The sequence below is a fragment of the Malania oleifera genome, chromosome 8 (genome assembly GCF_029873635.1).
Source record: "Malania oleifera isolate guangnan ecotype guangnan chromosome 8, ASM2987363v1, whole genome shotgun sequence".
NCBI classification, from domain to species: Eukaryota; Viridiplantae; Streptophyta; class Magnoliopsida; order Santalales; family Ximeniaceae; genus Malania; species Malania oleifera.
This window is the reverse complement of record NC_080424.1, coordinates 14,417,973-14,438,857: the sequence shown is the minus strand read 5'-3', so window position 1 is coordinate 14,438,857 and position 20,885 is coordinate 14,417,973. Positions and strand designations below refer to the sequence as shown.

Genomic DNA, 20,885 nt, shown 5'->3' with positions numbered 1-20,885 from the left:
TCTTCCTGTAAACCTTGGCGACATGTTTTGCTTTGTATCTCTGGACTTCTCTTTGAGTGTTCTTCTTGGTCCTGTAGACCCATTTTACACCAACAATTTTGTGGCTCTTTGGGAGATTTGTCAACTCCCAAGTCTTGTTCTTCTTGATGGATTGAATCTTCTCATCCATCATTTTTCTCCATTTGTTTTCTTCGTCAACTTTCTCAAAGCTAATTGGGTCGCTAGTTAGCAACAGGCAGTTTAGAGCAACATATTCTTCCATTGGTTCTATATTCTTATACAGATCGGCTAGATTTTGAGCTCCTCTAGGTCTCATGTCTGAGATTTCATGCTCTATTGGTGATGGAGCTTCATTCCTCTACGATGAACCATGTGGAGGTGTCTGCAGCTCAGGAATTTGTGGCTCGATAGCCACTTCTCTTGTCTGTGTAGGTTCTTCTCCTTCAAGTGTCAATTCCGCATCTTTGGAACATTCAGCCTGATCTCATTTCCAGGATTCATTTTCTTCAAAGATGACATCTCGACTGTGAAAGATTTTCTTGTTGATGGGATTGTAGAGTCGATATCCCATGGTGCTATCGCCGTATCCAACAAGGATACACTTCTCTCCTTTATCATCCAACTTTGTCCTTCTTGCTTCTGGGATCTTGGTGTAGGCTGTGAAGCCAAACACCCTCAGATGACTCACACTGGGCTTGTGAGTACTCCAGGCTTCATATGGTGTCTTTGTATCAAGACTCTTCGTTGGACACCTATTGAGTAGATAGACTGCACATAACACTGCTTCTGCCCAAAAACTCTTTGGCACATTTTTATCCTTTAACATACTTCTAGCCATGTTAAGGATTGTGCGGTTCTTCCTTTCGGCTACACCATTCAATTAGGGAGTGTATGATGGTGTGAACTGTTTCTGAATCCCTTGTTGTCTAAGGAATACCAGGAAAGTATCGTCTTTGTATTCTCCTCCTTGGTCTGACCAGAGTGACTTGATGCGGTAGCCACTTTGTTTCTCCACAAGAGCTTTGAACTCTTTGAACTTATCGAATACCTCTAACTTCCTTTTCCGGAAGTAGACCCACGTCTTCCTGCTGTAGTCGTTGATGAAGGTGAGGAAGTATCGATTCTGTCCATTCGAAAATGGTCTCAATGGACCACACACATCTGTGTGTATTAGCTGGAGCGGCATGGTTGATCTCCAGTCGGTTTGCTTTCCAAAGCTGTTTCTGTGTTGCTTGCTCAAAATACAGCTTTCACATATCACATTTGGATGATGGATATTTGGTAAGCCTTTCACCATCTTCTTGCTTCCCAATTGTTTCAAACTTTCAAAGTTTAGATGCCCATACCTTAGATGTCATAGCCAGTCTTTGTCTTTGATGATAGCGCCCAAACACCTTGGCGTATCATGTTGGATGGCAAGTGGAAACATTCGATTCTTTGCCATTTGAACTCGAGTAACAAGCTTTCCTTGAGCATCTATTATCACCATCTGCTTATCACTGAGGCTAATTCAATAGCCTCTCTCCACGAGCTGTTCGAGACTAAGTATATTAGTCTTCATGGCTAGCACATAGTAGACATTAGAGATGTAAGCATGATCTCTAGACTTCTGTTTGATCAAAACGTCTCCTCTCCCTCGGACTGGCTCCAGAATCAAGGCACCAAACACTCTGGTCCTGAGGAGTTGCATTGTGTGCCATTAGCATCAACGACTCTCCATCTGCATGATTAGTTTCGGCAAGGTTGGCCTCCTCGCTAACCTTTTCTTGTTGTCGCCCCCAACACTCATCGCTATAGTGTCCATACTTATGACAATTGTAGCATTGAATGTTTCTTTTGTCTACATTCGAGCGGTTATTGTATCCTCCTCTTCTTCCTTGTCCTCTGCCTCGTGGGACATAGCTCTGTTGATTTCGTCCTCCTCTAGTGGTACCTCTTCTGCCTTTGCTACCTCCTCTATAATCAAAATTTCCAGAATTTCTTCCACGAGATCCTCGGTCTCGTCCTCTTCCTTGCTGTGACGTCCCCCCTTTGTCGTATCCTTCTGCAGTGAGGGACAACTTCGTTTGGAGGGCTTGCTCCAGTGCTTTATCATCACTTCTTCTATTGACTTTCTGCTCATGGGCTTGGAGTGAGCCCACAAGTTCTTCTACAGACATTGTTTCCAAGTCTTTTGTTTCTTCTAGGGTCACAGCTATATAATCATATTTTGGATCTAAAGATCGCAAAATTTTCTCACAAATTCTCTCGTCATTGAGAGTCTCTCCATTTCTTCTCATTTGATTTGATACTACCATTACTCGTGTATAGTAGTCTACAATGGATTCAGTAGACTTCATTTTGAGAGATTCGAACTCACCTCGCAATGTCTGAAGACGAATCCTTTTCACTTTATCTGCACCTTTGTGTGTTCAATGGAGAGAGTCCTAGACTTCTTTGGATGTCTTCGCGGAGGCGATGATTTCGAACGTGGCCTCATCAAGGCCTTGGTAGATTATGGATTTTGCCTTGCAATCTTTCTTTCGATCGGCTCGCAAGGTCGTTCTTTGAGCATCCGACATATCTGCTTTGGCTTCTTTTGATGGGCTTTCTCTGTACCCATCTTCAACGATGTCCATGACATCCTGAGCACCTAGAAGGGCTCTCATTTGAATTGACCAGTTGTCATAATTCTCCCGAGTCAATTTTGGAATGACCGATTGGGTAGTACCGTTAGCCATCAAATTTAATATATAAAAACAAAAAGATGAGGGTTGATTTTTGAAAATCTGATGCCACCAATGTGTTCCGAAGGTCGAAAAACCTTAGGAACCGGTTTTCGCTTGCAAAGAACCGGTCTAAAAATCACTGAACTGGCTATAGGAAATTCTGGTGAATTTTTAAACTAACCAGTTTAACTTAACGACCGTTTAACGGCGTTACTGATCCCGTTACGCCAATGGTGTTCTCTGTGCGTGCCGCGTGTCCGCTGCTAGGAGCGGGTCGGATGCGGGTCAAGTCTCGAGTACGGATCCGGATTGCGGGTCGCGGATTCGGGTCTCGAGTCGCCAATCTGGCGAAGAAGACGCGTGCGGGCGCGTGAGACACGTGTCGCCATCTGTCGGAGTCTTCATCGGCGCGTAAGGCGCGTGGGAAGGATGCTATCTTCGTAGGAGGCGCATGCGGAGTCTCTAGGTGTCCGTTTGAAACGTGGTTTTCACCGTTGGAATCGACTCGAGTCGAATTGCACAATGGCAGGCTCAATTTGGGATTTGGAGCAACTTCAAAACTGAGAAGAAAATTGAATTTCTCCTCTGTTCGCCTCTATTTGGCGAATTCCGGCGTACCTGGACACTTTGATACCACTGATGGGTGGAGAGGTACACTCAATCACTGGATGTGACTGAAACTCAGTGAGGATAAATACCAAACAAGTATATTTCAATCTGGAAAAATAATACAAAGGGATTCAAAAACAAAATCTCTCGCTCACTCACTGGCTTACAACTCTCAACACACCACACCTTTACAATGCACATACACTCACCTATTTATAGCAATTACAGAAAACAAATAATTAACAATGGTGGGAATTAGATTTCAACAATTGTGACTAGTTTGGTAAGGGTGGTGGCCGAATCTTGCTCAACTTCAATGGAGGTGGGCTGCCGGTTGATGTAGCTGCTGCAGTGAAATTTTTGCTGCCATCATCCCACTGTTCAAGTTTAATCTTCAACATTTATTTCTAGTTTATTATTGAAATTATTTATTTTCCAATTGAGTGCAATTTCTCACGGAGTTTTCAATCACACAACCAATGGTTGAGTGAGTCCCCTCCACCCACTACTTTAAAATGTGTTACGATATTTTTGAGTCAAGGATTCAGTTAAAGGTATATAAGTCTTGCATTATCTATGTATGTATATGTGCGAATGTGCGCACGTATTTATAGTTGAAGGATGAACGTATTTTGTTGACAATATAGTAGATATCTTGTGTATGATTGAAAAAATCAATTTTGTGTAACGCAATTCAGAATTATCTAAATACAATATTCTAATTTATTTTTTCAAAGAGTTATTTGAAATTTTCATTTATATGATTAAAATAAATTAATTAAAATCTACAAAACATTACATTGTCACCATAATGGTTGATAATAGAAAAATCCTGCTAATATATAATCCCATTTTAATTGTTCTCTCCTTTTATGTCTTTCACTATATCTCTCTTATGCAAATTTTTCTGCACATTACTAAAATTATTAAGAAAAAAGAAATTAATTAAAATAGGATAATTACTCCCTCATCCAAAGCACGAGCTTGAGGAGAGCGTGTTGGTACAATGTGAACTAGTAATCCAACTTTTGTGTATGAAATAAGTAAAACTAACATAATCACAACAAGCAATGAAAATTAAAAAGAGCATTCATAGTTTGAAACACAATGCAAGTAAATACAAGTTAGAGGATACTATAGTAGTATATAGAAAGTAATTATAATTGATCTATTTAATTATCAAAATTTTAATTCACTACTTTTGGCATTAATAGAGAGACAATATGAGATTTACCTCCCCGTGTAATGCATTGGGCTGGGAAGAGTCCCCTACAACCACAATCTACAATCACACCATTACATAACAAATAAGTAAAAAAACATTGTTTTATCAAATATTGATAAGGAAAGCATTGATCATTTGAAACAAAATGCAAATCAATACAAATTAAAACACATTAAGAAGAAAATAATTATAATTATTTTTTAGTTATTTTATTTTTACTCTTTTTTTTTGGGAATTTTTAATTTTCTTAGATTTGAAAAAGCCATAAATATTTTTTGTCAATTTTATTTAAAATTCAGATTCACATGAAAATAATTTTAAATCTCTGCTAAAAAATTGTATACACTGAATTAATATGTAATGTTAACATTTTGATGTTAAATTACCTTGATTTCAAAATTTCCAATAAAAAAATGGAAACTAATAATAGAAACTAAAAATTGACAACACAGATAAACATGCTATTGTCACCTATATCTTTCCTCTAAAGCATAACAAATAAAATAAATAAATAAATAAATAAATATGTTATCCCAATAAACCCCTTAATATTTTCATAATTAAGATAATTTGAACCATAATTTGTGTCTTTGACATCATGTTTTTCAGTATTATTATTTAACTTCATCTTCAAACAATAATATGTCTTCAAGGTGTTATGCTTACCTGTGATTGCTTTCTTGTGCACATTAGATGGATAACCATCATGTAAATGGTTGAGTGCTTTGAGTACAATCATATCATAGACAAAATAGGATTGTGACTCATTGATCAACTTGATTTTCTTAGTGCTAGAGCTAGAATAACATAGAAAGCTCTTTAGGAGAGGGAGTGTTCATTAGTCATTGTAGAACATACTAGATGAGTGCAAAGTACAGCAATCCTAAATAAACAATAGGTTGCTACTAAAGCATGGTTAAACATCACTCTATGCCTTGAGCTAATGAACTGAGGAAAATACTATTGAGAGAGTATCATATCACCATGCAGGCAAGCCACCCAGGATGACACCAGACTTTTGCATTTTCGAAGTGAATGTATTAGTAGCCACTTCTGTGATGAGGTGATTAAGTATAACCAAATTTGTCTCTCCTACCAACAAGACAAGGTTCAATGGAAGAAGATTGTAAGGTTGTTGGATCCGTAGGGCTACAAATGAGCTGAGCTGCTTGTTAGCCACTCAATGCTCCACTCTATAATATCTTACTCAAACTCTTTATTAAGTTAAACGAGCCAAGCTCGAGTTGGTTCATACTTTTCTTGTAAAGCTCGCGAGTTGGTTTATTTAATAGCTCGCGAGCCAACTCTTTTAACAACTCGCGATCCAGCTTGTTTATCAGTTTGTGTAGTAGCTCATAAACTAACTCAATATTCAGCTTGAGAATTACCTTAATGTTGGGCTCATCAACAAACTCAATATCGATCACATTAAATACATGATTTTAATTTTTTTTTTACTTTAAAATATATTTTTCTCAAATTATATATATTATTTATCAATTAATTTAATCATTTAGTTGCTTGGTTCATTTATTAGTTTGAAACAAGTTTCAGTCGAACCAAGTTTGAGCACAAGCCCGACTCGTTTATGCGTGAAATGAGCTTTAATCGAGTCAAGTTTGAGCCGAGCTTGATTTACATATGTGCAAATTCGAGTTTTATACAACAAGTATATTAAAAATCTTGCCTAAGGCTAAAAAGATTTAATACGTGTAATTTTATTAATGCAATTCAAAATCTAAATAAGGTATATTGGAGTGATTCAAATTTAATAATCTAAATTATTTTCAATTAGTTGCTCTAAATTTTCTTATGATTAACATAATATAAAAGCACTTAAATATTTGACATTCACCACACAATTAAAAATGTTAAAAATTTCTTAGGATATATGTTCATGATATTTTTTCTCTCATTGTATGCCTTCCTTCTTAAAAAGAAAGGAGAATAGGAAAATCACCTCTGTATCCAGAGCATGTGCAGACGGAGAGTCATGTTGAGGCTCAATCTGCTACAATCCAACCATTGTATAACAAGTAAGTAGAATAACTCCATTTTTTCAAACAATGATAAGGAGCAATCATAGTTTAAAAAGAAATGCAAGTGAATTCAAAGTAAATACATTCTATGAAAAATATTTAGTTACAGTTATTGTACTTAATTATTATATTATTTTTAAGTCTTTTTTTAATAAGTGAACTTGGTACATGTCAACAAACATCCACGTACATTGTGTAGTCATATGTCAACAATTTAGCAATGGACTAAGTCCATAATACCAAGATGAAACACATTATTTAGGTATGGTAAAGATATATGAGAATTGATTGTCATTGTCGCGGATTCAGTTAAAGGTATTGAAGTCTTGCATGACGTATGTATGTATTTACGCGAATGTGCGTGCATATTTATAGTTGAAGGATGAATGTATTTTGTTGACAGTATAGTGGATATCTTGTGTATGATTGAAAAATTAAACTTTGGTTAATGCAATTCAGAATGATATACATACAATTTTCTAATTTATTTTTTCAAAGGGTTGATTGAAATTTTCATGTAGTAAATATAATTAAAAAATATTAAAGTAAAAGCTATAAGACATTAGACTGTTACCACAATGGCTGAAAATAGGAAAATCCTCCTAATATATAATCTCATTCTAATTGTTTTCTCTTTTATGTCTTTGTATCTCTCCTATGCAGACTCATCAACGCATTACTAAAATTATTAAGAAAATGGGAATAGAGTAAAATATGATAATTACTCCCTCATTCAAAGCACGAGCCCTAGGAGAGCGTGCTAGTGCAATGTCAACCTATAATCCAACCATTTTGTATGAAATAAGTAAAATCAACATAATCATAACAAGCAGTGAAAATTAAGAGAGCATTCATAGTTTGAAAAGAAAAATGCAAGTAAATACAAAATAGAGGATTCTTAGTTGTATGTAAAAAGTAATTATAATTAATCTATTTAATTATTAAGTTTTTAATTCACTACTTTTGCTACATGGAATATCCTATGGTATATAAAGGTTTAAAATTTTGAAAAATGATGAAAACATTAATAGAAGTTGTGCAATATGGCCAAAAATAATAATAAAAATATAAAGATATTAAGTGGAATTGGGGTGAGATAAGATAGTTAACCCCTCCCTCCCAATCTAATTCATGGGTAGGGAAAAGTATGTGGTACAATCTTTACCTATAATCCAATCATTATCTAGGAAATAAGTTAAATAACAAAATTATGACAAAATCATTTATAATTTGATTGAAAACACAAGTGAATACAATTAAAAAAAAAATTATAATAAAATATAGAAATTAATTATAATTAACTTGTTTGATTATTGTATTTTTCAATTCATCATTTTCCTACAAAGAATGTCCTATTGAATATAAAGGTATATAAAGGATATTTTTTGTTAACCTTATTTTTAATTGAAATAATATTTTTTTAAAATTTAGATTATAAAATTTTGCACGTAAAGATTTAATCCACAAAATTAATCTTGTTTATTTGTATGCATTAATTAATATTTAATCTCCACAAAAGTAGCATTTTGATGTTAAAGTGTTTTCACTAGTCCTTGTAACAATAAAAGTAGACAACTAAAAATGAAATTAGGAATACATGTAAATGATTTATCATCACTATTTATTTAAGGCAGTGCAACAAAATTTAAAAATACAACCACCACACAATTGAAACCGTTAAAAATTTCTTAAGATATATTTTCATGTTATTTTTTCTTTGTAGTATGCCTTCCTTCTTATTTCTTATGCAAATTGCTTAGTACATATTAATCTCAGCAGAAAAGAAGATTCAACAGCAGCAATAGATGTCAGTTAATTAACTGATTTTTGTTGTCTATAACAGCAAGTCAGTTAAGCTGTTAGTATCATTTTGTTATCAGTTATTAGTTCCAGTTGTAATTTTTTTTTCTATATATATAGATCCTTGTAAACCAGTATGAATATGAAAATTTTATGAAGAAATTCACTGTAATGCTGTAGATGAATATCAGTTTTACATGGTACTGCTCTTGCAATTACAGAGATCCAGTAATTCAATCTTGATATCAGTTTTACGAATTTTACATGGTATCAGAGCTTCTTCAAGCATTGAAGAATTTTTTCTGTCTTCTTGAATTTGAGTTTCTTTAAGTTTTCAATGGCTTCCGCTACTGGTTCATCGCAGACAACATTCACTTCAATGGCTTCTTCTCCTTTATTCAATTCTTGGAGTCGCTGTAACATTACGGTTCTTTCTTGGCTAACCAATTCTTTGAGTATGGAATTGAAAGCTAGTGTGATGTATATCAATAATGCAAAAGATTTGTGGTTTGATCTTAAAGATAGACTTTCACAAGGTAATACACCACGATTGTTTGAACTTGAGAAAGAAATTTCTCATCTTTCACAAGGATCACTCTCAATAAGTTCTTACTTTACAAAATTCAAGACTTTATGGGATGAGTTTGTCAGCCACCAGCCTTTTACTGTTTGTTCTTGCGCTTGTATTTGTGGATCCAAGGCTTCTCAATTGGATGTTCAGCATAAGGAACATGTTTTCAGGTTCTTGATGGGCTTAAATGATAGTTACAGCAATCTTATTGGTCAAATATTGCTAATAGAACCATTTCCTTCATTAAGCAAAGTTTGCTCTTTAGTTATACAAGAAGAAAAGAGGAGAAACATTGGTCATGGCATTACAGGTTATAATGTGGAAGCAAATGCTGCTGCAATGTTTGTTAATCACAACAAAGGACAATTTCATCATTTCAATGGTGGTAAAGGAGGAGGGTATTCTAAGAAAGAAAGACCAATTTGTTCCTATTGTGGCTTAACAGGTCATATAGCTGATAAATGCTATAAACTTCATGGTTATCCTCCAGGGTACAAACTAAAAGGAGGACACAAAATTATGGCTAATCAAGTGGTTGGTTCGTTGCCTCAAACTGGTCTTCAATCAGAAATCATACCTCAAACACAACAGCCTTCCTTGACACAATGTCCAATTACTCAGGCTCAATGTGAGCAGTTGCTTAATTTTTTGAAAAGTCATTCAACAACTGGATCAGGATTTGGTACTCAAGTCTCTCATCAGAATACTTCTGTTTCAGCACCCATTGTATCTTCTTAATCTTCTTTTCATGCTTCTAGCAGTTCTACTCCTTCTTATTCGTCTAATTTTTCAGGTAACTCTTTTTGGTTTCAACCAAATCTATCTCATTCCATATTTTCTGCTCAATTTTCTGTTCCATCTTTTCATATGCATAATTCAAAATCCAATGATTGGATCATTGATACTGGAGCTACTGACCATATGGTCCATTCTATTTCTCAGTTGACCTCTGTTACTTCTATTGCACAAACTTATGTCTATTTGCCAAATGGGGAAAAAGCCTTAGTTACACACATAGGCACAGTACAAATTTCTTCCACTCTCATTCTTACCGATGTTCTGTGTATTCCTACTTTTAGTTTTAATTTGATTTCAGTTAGTAAACTTACCAAACATCTTCATTGTTGCCTTATATTTTTTGGTAATTGCTGTTTCATTCAGGACCTTGCTCTATGGAGCACGATTGGACTGGGTAAAGAATACAATGGGCTGTATTTGTTGCAAGACTCTGCTGTGCATACTGCCTTTGCTGTCAATCATACTCTTGCTGGTTATTCCTCTTCAGAATTGTGGCATACTAGGCTAGGTCATCCTTCTTTTTCTAAGTTTTCTTTGCTTAAAAATGATCTTGATGTAAATATTTCAAATAAACCAGAATGTTGTGATGTTTGTCATTTTTCTAAACAGAAAAGATTACCTTTTGCTTGTAGTAATAATGCTTCAAATAAACCTTTTGAGCTAATACATTGTGATCTATGGGGTCCTTTTGCTACTTGTACTCTTGAAGGTTTTAAATACTTTCTATCAATTGTGGATGATTTTACTAGGTGTACTTGGGTTTATCTTGTTAAGCAAAAATCTGATACTAAGTTTCTTCTTCCTCAATTTGCTGCCTTGGTTAAAACAAAATTTAATACCACAATTCAAACCATCAGAAGTGACAATGGTACTGAATTCATTCTTAAAGATTTTTTTCATAAAAATGGAATTTTACATCAATTGAGCTGTGTTGATACTCCTCAACAGAATGCAATTGTTGAAAGGAAGCATCAACATATACTCAATATTGCAAGAGCATTGTTATTTCAGTCCAAATTGCCATTGAGTTACTGGGGTGATTGCATATTGACTGCTGTTTATTTACTCAATAGGATTCCTTCTAAATCTTTAGGTAATAAAAGTCCTTTTGAGCTTCTTTTCAGCAAGTCTCCTTCTTATTCTCATTTAAAATGTTTTTGGTTGTTTATGTTTTGCTTCTACTCTCTCTCACAATAGGCACAAGTTTGCCCCTAGGGCTCGAAAGTGTGTGTTTCTAGGCTACTCTCATGGTATTAAAGGATATAAGCTTTTGGATATTGACTCTAATTCTGTTTTCATATCCAGAGATGTTCAATTTTATGAACATATTTTTCCTTTTAAAGAAACTGCTAATCCTTCTATCTCTTATTTGGATAAATTTGTTTTCCCTCATTCAACATTTGAATCTTTTGATATTAATTCTGTTTTTGTTTCTCCTTCCATTTCTTCTTACTCCACTTCAATTACAGAGTCTGAAAATCATAGTTCTTTCATTGAACATAATTCTTCTAATCTTAATTCAGAAAATCCTATTTCTTCAGCCAATATTCCTATTAATCTTGATCCTATAGATGCTTCATCCTCTCCTTCTATTAATCCTATTCCTTCTTTACGAAGATCTGCTAGATCCCATCATCCTCCTTCTTACTTATCAGATTATTCTTGTAAACTTGTCAGTAACAAACCTGCTCCTGGTTTACCATATGACATTTCTACTGGTCTAAGCTACTCTCACCTTGGTTCTTCTTTTCATTCTTTTGTCATGGCTGTTAATTCTACACCTTCAGAACCTGCTTCTTTCCATCAAGCAGTACAGTTTTCTGAATGGAGAGAAGCTATGGACAAAGATATTGCTGCTTTGGAACTTAATAATACATGGACTCCTACTCCATTACCTCCTGATAAATCTCCCATTGGCTGCAAATGGGTGTACAGAATTAAATATCATCCTGATGGTTCCATTGAAAGGTATAAGGCTCATTTGGTGGCAAAAGGTTTTACTCAACAACTTGGCTTAGATTATTCAGATACTTTTTCTCCTGTTGCCAAGTCTGTTTCAGTACGGATTGTTCTTGCATTAGCTGCTGTGAAAGGGTGGAATTTACATCAACTTGATGTTAATAATGCTTTTCTCCATGGGGAGTTACTTGAGGATGTATACATGTCTCTTCCACCAGGATTTCACAGCAAGGGGGAGCATCTTGTATGCAAATTAAATAAGAGTCTTTATGGACTCAAGCAGGCTTCAAGGCAGTGGTTTGAAAAGTTTTCTACCACAATTATGCAGATGGGTTTTGTTCAATCAAAGTCTGATTATTCATTATTTACTCACATGTCTGGTTGTTCTTTCACAGTGCTACTTGTTTATGTAGATGATATTTTGATTACTGGCAACAATCCTACTTGTGTTGATAATTTGAAGCATGTTCTTGATGCTAAATTTGGATTGAAAGACTTGGGATCTTTACAATATTTTCTAGGCCTTGAAGTAGCAAGAACTGATGAAGGAATTAGTTTAAATCATAGAAAATATGCACTGGAAATTTTAAATGATACAGGTTTTATTGGCAGCAAACCAGTTAAATTTCCTATGGAACAAAACTTGAGATTGTCCAAGTATGAAGGTAAACCACTTGCTGATCCTGCTCAATATAGAAGATTAATTGGTAGATTGTTATACTTAACTCTAACAAGACCAGATATTACCTATGCTGTGCATAGGTTAAGTCAATTTGTATCTCATCCCAGGGAACCTCATCAGCTGGCAGCCAACAGAGTACTTCAGTATATTAAAGGTTCACCAGGAAAAGGAATTTTCTTCCCAAGTAATTCAGAGCTGCATATTAAGTCTTTTTGTGATGCAGATTGGGCGGGTTGCCCAGACACACGAAAATCTTTGACAGGTTATGCTGTTTACTTAGGTGAGTCATTGATATCTTGGAAATCAAAGAAACAAGGAGTGGTTTCAAGATCTTCAGCTGAAGCTGAATACAGAGCCATGGCAAGTGCAACTTGTGAAATTACATGGGTATTACAATTGCTTAAGGAGTTAAAAATTGACCACTCGAGACCACTCGAGACCAGCAATGTTATTTTGTGATAATCAAGCAGCCTTATACATAGCTGCAAATCCTGTATTTCATGAAAGAACAAAACATATTGAAGTGGATTGTCATTTAGTAAGAAAGAAAATTATGGAAGGAATGATAAAAACCTTTCATGTTACAACAAATTCCCAGGTAGTTGATATTTTTACCAAGGCTTTAGGATTTTCTTCCTTTTCAAGATTATCATAACGGCTTGGTTTGAAGGATATTTTTGCTCCAAGAAAAGGCAAGTCAGTTTCTTCAATACAAGTCACAAAGATTACAGATTGTGACTCGAGGGGGAGTATTAATCTCAGCAGAAAAGAAGATTCAATAGCAGCAACAGATGTCAGTTAATTAACTGATTTTTGTTGTCTATAATAGCAAGTCAGTTAAGCTGTTAGTATCATTTTGTTATCAGTTATTAGTTCCAGTTGTAATTTTTTTTCTATATATATAGATCCTTGTAAACCCGTATGAATATGAAAATTTTATGAAGAAATTCACTGCAATGCTGTAGATGAATATCAGTTTTACATGGTACTGCTCTTGCAATTACAGAGATCCAGTAATTCAATCTTGATATCAGTTTTACGAATTTTACAGTACATTAGTAGAAGTTTGTGTAATAAAGTGTTGAAAAAGGAAAAAAAAAATTAAAAAGAAAAAGGAACGGAGAATAAGACAATCACCTCACTTTCTAGAGCATGTGTAGGAGAGTCAGGTCGAGGCTCAATCTATGATCCAACCGTTGTATAAAAAAATAAGTAAAATAACATAATTTTATCAAATAATGATAAGGAAAGCAGTCATAGTTTGAAAAAAAAAAAAAAATTTGCAAGTGAATGCAAAGTAAATACATTCTATGAAAAGAAATTAATTGTAGTTATGGTGTTTAATTATTATAGTTTTTAGCCCTTTTTAGTACTCGAATAAAAATATCCTCTAGTATATTAAGTTTGAAACTTGAAAATTATTTTTTTTGGAAATTTTTTTATTTTTAATTTTTAAAAATTCAAATATGTTTTTCCACTAAATTTATTTTAAATTCATACATACATATATAAGAATTAATTTGCAATAATAGTCCACAGATACTAGATTACTTTGGTTTTTTGATAATTTCCACAACAAATGAAAGCTACTAATAAAAACTAAAAAATAACAATGTAGACACATGTTATTGTTACTCGTGTGTTTTCTGTAGAACCAAAAAAAATAGGATCCCCATCAACAAATTAATTATATAAATGAAGACAACTTAAGCCATATCCTATGTGTCTTCAACATGAAAAACCATAGTAATGACACTCTTAGTGAGACTAGTTAATGTAGTTGAATCGATGAGAGAATATAGGGGAGGATGATGTAATACAAAGCAAAGCTACAAAATATATGGTAGAGATATAAAGGATGCAAAGGAGGCTGTGTACGAAGGTATTAATAAATGAACTTAATTGGTACATGTTATTAATAAACTTAATTGGTACATGTCAACAAACATCCATGTACGTTGTGTAGTCAAATGTCATTAATTTAGCAATGGATTGAGTCTATAACACCAAGATGAAACACATTATTTAGGTATGGGAAAGATATATGAGAATTGATTGTCATGGGTGAAATTTAGCTATTTTTGGAGGATATAAAGGACAATACAACAAACATGTCAACAAAAGTTGCTACTAAGAAATTCTTGTATTGCTTAATACTATGTAACAATTTCTTAATCAATGATATGTAGTTTTTGGTGGATGTGTAGGATTGAAATATTGCATGCACCGGGGTGAATGATCCTCAATTTCTTGGAAAGGGTGGCATTCTTTATGTTGAAAATTAAACTTGACTAGAGATGGCTGGTAGCCCACCTCTATTGAATATGGGCTAGAGTCGGCAGCAACCTCACCAACCAGCCCACCATTGTTGATTATAATCTTCACTTATCGTCATATGTTTTTCTATAAATTGATGTGTGTGTGTAATATGTGGTGTATAGAGAGTGAATAACCAGTGAGAGATTTCTATTGAGATTTTCCTCTGTAATTTATTTCCAGTTTATTATTGAAATTAATTGATTTCCAATTGAGCGCAATTCCTCACTGAGTTTTCAGTCACAACCAATGATTGAGTGAGTCCCTTCCACCCATCAGTGGTATCAGAGATTCAGGTTTGCCAAAATTCGCCAAATAGAGGCGAACAGAGGAGAAATTCGATTTCTTTCCCATATTTGAAGTTACTCTAAAATCTAAAATTGAGCATACTATTGTGAAATTTGCATCGAGACAAGTTCAGAGGTGAAAACCATGTCTCAAACGAAGTCTGGGAACCTCTACACGTGCTCACATGGGCCGACAGGGATACAAGCTGCCACTGTAACGCCCACACGCGTCTTCTTCGCCCAGATGGTGAGATCCGACCCGGATACACGGAAACTCGATCCACAACCTGGCCTAGCAACCCCGCTCCTAACCCGTGTGGATGACCTGACCCGACTGACAGACCCGCATCCAATCGCCGAAACACAGCATGCCCAGACGCTGCCACGTGGTCCTAATGTTAATCACTTACACCGTTTATCTCTGTTATCATCCATTAAGTTAAACCGATCTAGTCAAACTGGTTCAGAATTTTTTTTGGCCGATTCAGTGATTTTTAAACCGGTTCTTTGCAACCCAAAAGTCGGCTCCTAAAGTTTTTCGACCTTATGAACACAGGTGGCATCAGATTTGCCAAAATCTACACCCATCACTCTATTTTTTGATATATTAAATCTAATGGCTAACAGTACTACACAAGTTGTTACTCCAAAGTTGACATGAAAAAACTATGACAATTGGTCTATTCAAATGAGAGCCCTTCTAGGTGCTCCCGATCTCATGGACATCGTTGAAGATGGGAACAGAGAAAGTCCATCAAAAGAAGTCGAAACATCTATGTCTGATGCTCAAAGAACGACCTTGTGAACCAATCAAAAGAAGGATTGCAAGGCGAAATCCATAATCTACCAGAGCCTTGATGAGGCCACATTTGAAATCATCGCCTCCGCCAAAAAATTCAAAGAAGTTTGAGATTCCCTCCATTGAACACAGGTAGGCGCAGACAAAGTAAAGAAGATTTGTCTTTAAACATTGCGAGGTGATTTCGAATCTATAAAAATGAAATCTACTAAATCTATTTATGATTACAATACATGAGTTATGGTAGTATCAAATCAATTGAAAAGAAATGGAGACTCTTAATGACGAGAGAATTTGTGAGAAAATTTTGTTATCTTTAGATCCAAAATTTGATTATATAGTTGTGACCATCAAAGAAACAAAAGATCTAGAAACCATGTCTGTAGAAGAACTTGTGGGCTCACTCCAAGCCCATGAGCAAAAAGTCAACAAAAGGAATGAAGATAAAGCGCTAGAGCAAACCCTCCAAATGAAGTTGTCCCTTACTACAGATAGATACGACAAAGGGGGGACGTCACAGCGAGGAAGAGAACGAAGCTAAGGATCTCAAAGAAGAAATTCTGAAAATTTTGAATCTAGAGAAGGCGGCAGCGGCAAAAGAGGTTCCACTGGAGATGGACACAATCAACAGAACTATGTCCCACGAGACAAAGGACAAGGAAGAAGAGGGGCATACAATAACCGTCCGAACGTAGACAAGAGAAACGTTCAGTATTATAACTGCCACAAGTACGCACACTACAGTAATGAGTGCAGAGGCAATCTCAAAAATCACAAAGTAAAGGAAAATGCTAACTTTGTAGAAAAGGACAAAGCCGAAATAGAATCGTTGATGCCAATGACACACAATTCAACCCACTAGGACCAAAGTGTATGCAACCTTGACTCTAGAGCTAGCAATCACATGACTGGTGAAAGAACCTATATAATGAACTTGATGAGAAAGTTCAAGGAGAGATATCATTTGGTGATCTCTCTAAAGTCCCAATTCGAGGAAGGGGAAATGTCCTAATCAAGAGGAAGGATGGAGAACATGCTTTTATCTCCAACGTCTATTATATGCCAGACATGAAGGCTAACATCTTGAGTCTCGGAGAACTTGTGGAGAAAGACTACTGAATTAGCCTTAAAGATAAGCAGATAGTGATAATAGACGCTCGAGGTAAGCTCGTTACTCGAGTATAAATGGAAAAAAATTGAATGTTTCTACTCGCCATTCAATATAATACGCCAAGGTGTTTGAGCGCTATCATCAAAGACAAAGACTGGCTATGGCATCTAAGGTTCGGACATCTGAACTTTGAAAGTTTGAAACAGTTAGGAAGCAAAAAGATGGTGAAAGGTTTACCCAACATCCACCACCCAAATATGATACGTGAAAGTTGTGTTCTGAGCAAGCAACAAAGAAATAGCTTTGGAAAGCAAGCCGACTGAAGATCTACCATGCTACTCCAACTAGTGCAAACAAACGTGTGTGGTGCATTAAGGCCGTTTTCAAAAGGACAAAATCAATACTTCCTCACCTTCATTAACGATTATAGTAGGAATACTTGGGTCTACTTCTTGAAAAGGAATTCAAAGGTGTTCGACAAGTTCAAAGAGTTCAAAGCTATTGTTGAGAAACTGAGTGGCTATCATATCAAGTCACTCCGATCAAACCAAGGAGGAGAGTACAAGGACGAAACTTTCCTGGAAGTCCTTAGGCAACAAGGGATTCAAAAATAGTTCACACCTACACTCCCAGTTAAACGATATAGCTGAGAGGAAGAACCGCACGATCCTCAACATGGCCAGGAGGATGTTAAAGGATAAGAATATGCCCAAGAGTTTTTGGACAGAAACAGTGTCATGTGCACTTTATATGCTTAACAAGTTTCCTAGGAAGAGTCTTGATACAAAAACACCACATGAAGCTTGAAGTGTTCACAAGCACAGTGTAAGTCATCTTAGAGTGTTTGGCTCCATAGCTTATGCCAAGATCCCAGAGGCAACAAGGACAAAGTTGGAAGATAAAGGAGAGAAGTGTATCCTAATTAGATACGGCGACAGCACCATGGGATATCGACAATACAATCCCATCAACATGAAAGTTATTCACAACAATGATTTCATTTTTGAAGAAAATGAGTCCTGAAAGTGGGACCAGGCTGAATCTTCCAAAGATGCGGAATTGACGCTTGAAGGAGAAAAACCCACACAAACAAGAAAAGTGGCTATCGAGTCACAAGTTCCCAAGCTGCAGACACCTCCACACAGTTCACCATAGAGGAATGAATCTTCATCACCAACTGAGCATGAAATCTCAGACATGAGGCCTAGAGGAGGTTGTAATCTAGCTTAACTGTATGAAACTAAAGAACCAATAGAAGGGAATATTACACTATATTGTCTATTGTTGATCAGCGATCTGGTTAACTTTGAGAAGGCTAACGAAGAAGACAAATAGAGAAAAGTGATGGATGAGGAGATTCAATCCATCAAGAAGAACAAGACTTGGGAGTTAACAAATCTCCCGAAGGGCTACAAAACTATTGGTGTGAAATGGGTTTACAAGACCAAGAAGAACGCTCAAGGAGAAGTTTAGAGATACAAAGCAAAACTTGTCGCCAAGGGCTACAAGCAGAAAGAAGAGATTGATTATGGAGAAATCTTTGCCCCAGTTGCCAAGCTTGAAACTATCATATTAGCCAGATGACTCATTTTCTTGGCATAGAAGTCATGCAAAACGAGAAGGGAGTCTTCATCTCTCAGAGCCACCGTGCACAAGAAATACTGAAGAAATTTGGAATGAACAAATGCAATCCTTTGAAAACTCCAGTTGAAACGAGATTGGAGTCGAGAAAGAATGAACAAGGAGATGTTGACCCCATATATTTCAAGAGTCTAGTTGGAAGCTTGAGGTATTTAACATGCACTAGACCAAACATACTCTATGGAGTTGGACTTGTTAGTAGGTACATGGAGACTCCTAACCAATCCCATTTGAATGAAAGAAAAATTACAACTGGATTCACATTCTTCGTGGGAGATACAGTGTTTACATGGCCATTAAAGAAGCAACCCATCGTAACGTTGTCAGCATGTGAAGTTGAGTATGTTGCTGCCAGCTCAACCGTTTGTCATGGTATATGGATTAGGAATGTACTGAAGTATTTGGGATTTCTTCAAGATAACCCTACATAAGTCTACATCGACAACCAATCAGTGATTGCACTTACGAAAAATCGAGTTTACCATGAAAGAAGCAAATATATTGATACTCGGTATCATTTTATCAAGGAGCATGTAAAGAAGAAAGGAGTGGAGTTGATATCTTGCAGAACATATGATCAGATTGCTGACATTTTCACGAAACCACTCAAGCAAGATATTTTTGCAAAACTGAAGACAATGTTCGGAACGACAAAACCAAGAGAGTCAAGTTTAAGGGGGGTTATTGAAAATTAAACTTGATTGGAGATGGCTAGCAGCCCGCCTCTGTTGAATTTGGGTTGGAGTTGGCAGCGACCTCACCAAAATCTCACTAACCAATAGATGTGTGTGTGCAATGTAATATGTGGTGTAGGCCTCACAATTATCTATGTATGTATATGCGTGAATGTGCGCACGTATTTATAGTTGAACGATGAATGTATTTTGTTAACAATATAGCAGATATCTTGTGTATGATTGAAAAAATCAACTTTGCTTAATGCAATTCGGAATTATCTAAATACAATATTCTAATTTATTTTTTCAAAGAGTTATTTGAAAATTTCATTTATATGATTAAAATAAATAAATTAAAATCTACAAAACATTAGACTATCACCATAATGGTTGATAATAGGAAAATCCTTCTAATATATAATCCCATTTTAATTGTTCTCTCCTTTTATGTGTTTCACTATATCTCTCTTATGCAAATTCTTTTGCACATTACTAAAATTATTAAGAAAATGGAAATGAATTAAAATAGGATAATTACTCCCTCATCCAAAGCACGAGCTTGAGGAGAGTGTGTTGGTACAATGTGAACCAGTCATCCAACTTTTGTGTATGAAATAAGTATAACTAACATAATCATAACAAGCAATGATAATTAAAAGAGCAGTCATAGTTTGAAACACAATGCAAGTAAATACAAGTTAGAGGATACTATTGTAGTATATAGAAAGTAATTATAATTATCCATTTAATTATCAAAATTTTAATTCACTACTTTTGGCATTAATAGAGAGACAATATGAGATTTACCTCCTCGTGTAATGCATGGGGCTGCGAAGAGTCCTCTACAACCACAATCTACAATCACACCATTACATAACAAATAAGTAAAAAAATATTGTTTTATAAAATATTGATAAGGAAAGCATTGATCATTTAATATTAAATGCAAATCAATACAAATTAAAACTCAATAAGAAGAAAATGATTATAATTATTTTTTAGTTATTTTATTTTTATTCTTTTTTTGGAAATTTTTAATTTTCTTAGATTTGAAAAAGCCATAGATATTTTTTGTAGATTTTATTTAAAATTCATATTCACATGAAAACAATTTTAAATCTCTGCTAAAGAATTGTATACACTAAATTAATATGTAATGTTAACATTTTGATGTTAAATTACCTTGATTTCAAAATTTCCCATAAGAAATGGAAACTAATAATAGAAACTAAAAAATGACAATGCAGAAAAACATGCTATTGTCACCTATATCTTTCCTCTAAATCATAACAAATAAAATAAATAAATAAATATGTTATCCCAATAAACCCCTTAATATTTTCATAATTAATATAATTTGAACTATAATATGTGTCTTTGACATCATGTTTTTCAGTATTATTATTTAACTTCATCTTCAAATAATAATACGTCTTTATGTCATGAGTTAAGCTCATTCAAGGTGTTATGCTTACCTGTGATTGCTTTCTTGTACACATTAGATGGATAACCATCATGTAAATGGTCGTGTCCTTGAGTACAATCATATCTTAGACAAAATAGGATTATGACTCATTGATCAACTTGATTTTCTTAGTGATAGAGTTAGAATAACATAAAAAGCTCTTTACGAGAGGGAGTGTTCATTAGTCATTATAGAACA

At 35.0% G+C, this 20,885-nt stretch overlaps 1 protein-coding gene across 1 annotated transcript in view; it reads right to left on the bottom strand.

Moving 5' to 3' along the window:
- Positions 1-20,885, bottom strand: part of LOC131161865 (sugar transport protein 6-like) — an 86,608-nt gene that overhangs the window by 43,791 nt on the left and 21,932 nt on the right. Inside the window, exons 6-8 of the mRNA XM_058117857.1 lie at positions 20,030-20,077; positions 6,503-6,553; positions 4,552-4,599 (exon numbers count right to left, since the gene is read on the bottom strand). Of these exons, the coding sequence (XP_057973840.1) occupies positions 4,552-4,599; positions 6,503-6,553; positions 20,030-20,077 (147 nt within the window). The remainder of the gene's footprint in view (positions 1-4,551; positions 4,600-6,502; positions 6,554-20,029; positions 20,078-20,885) is intronic.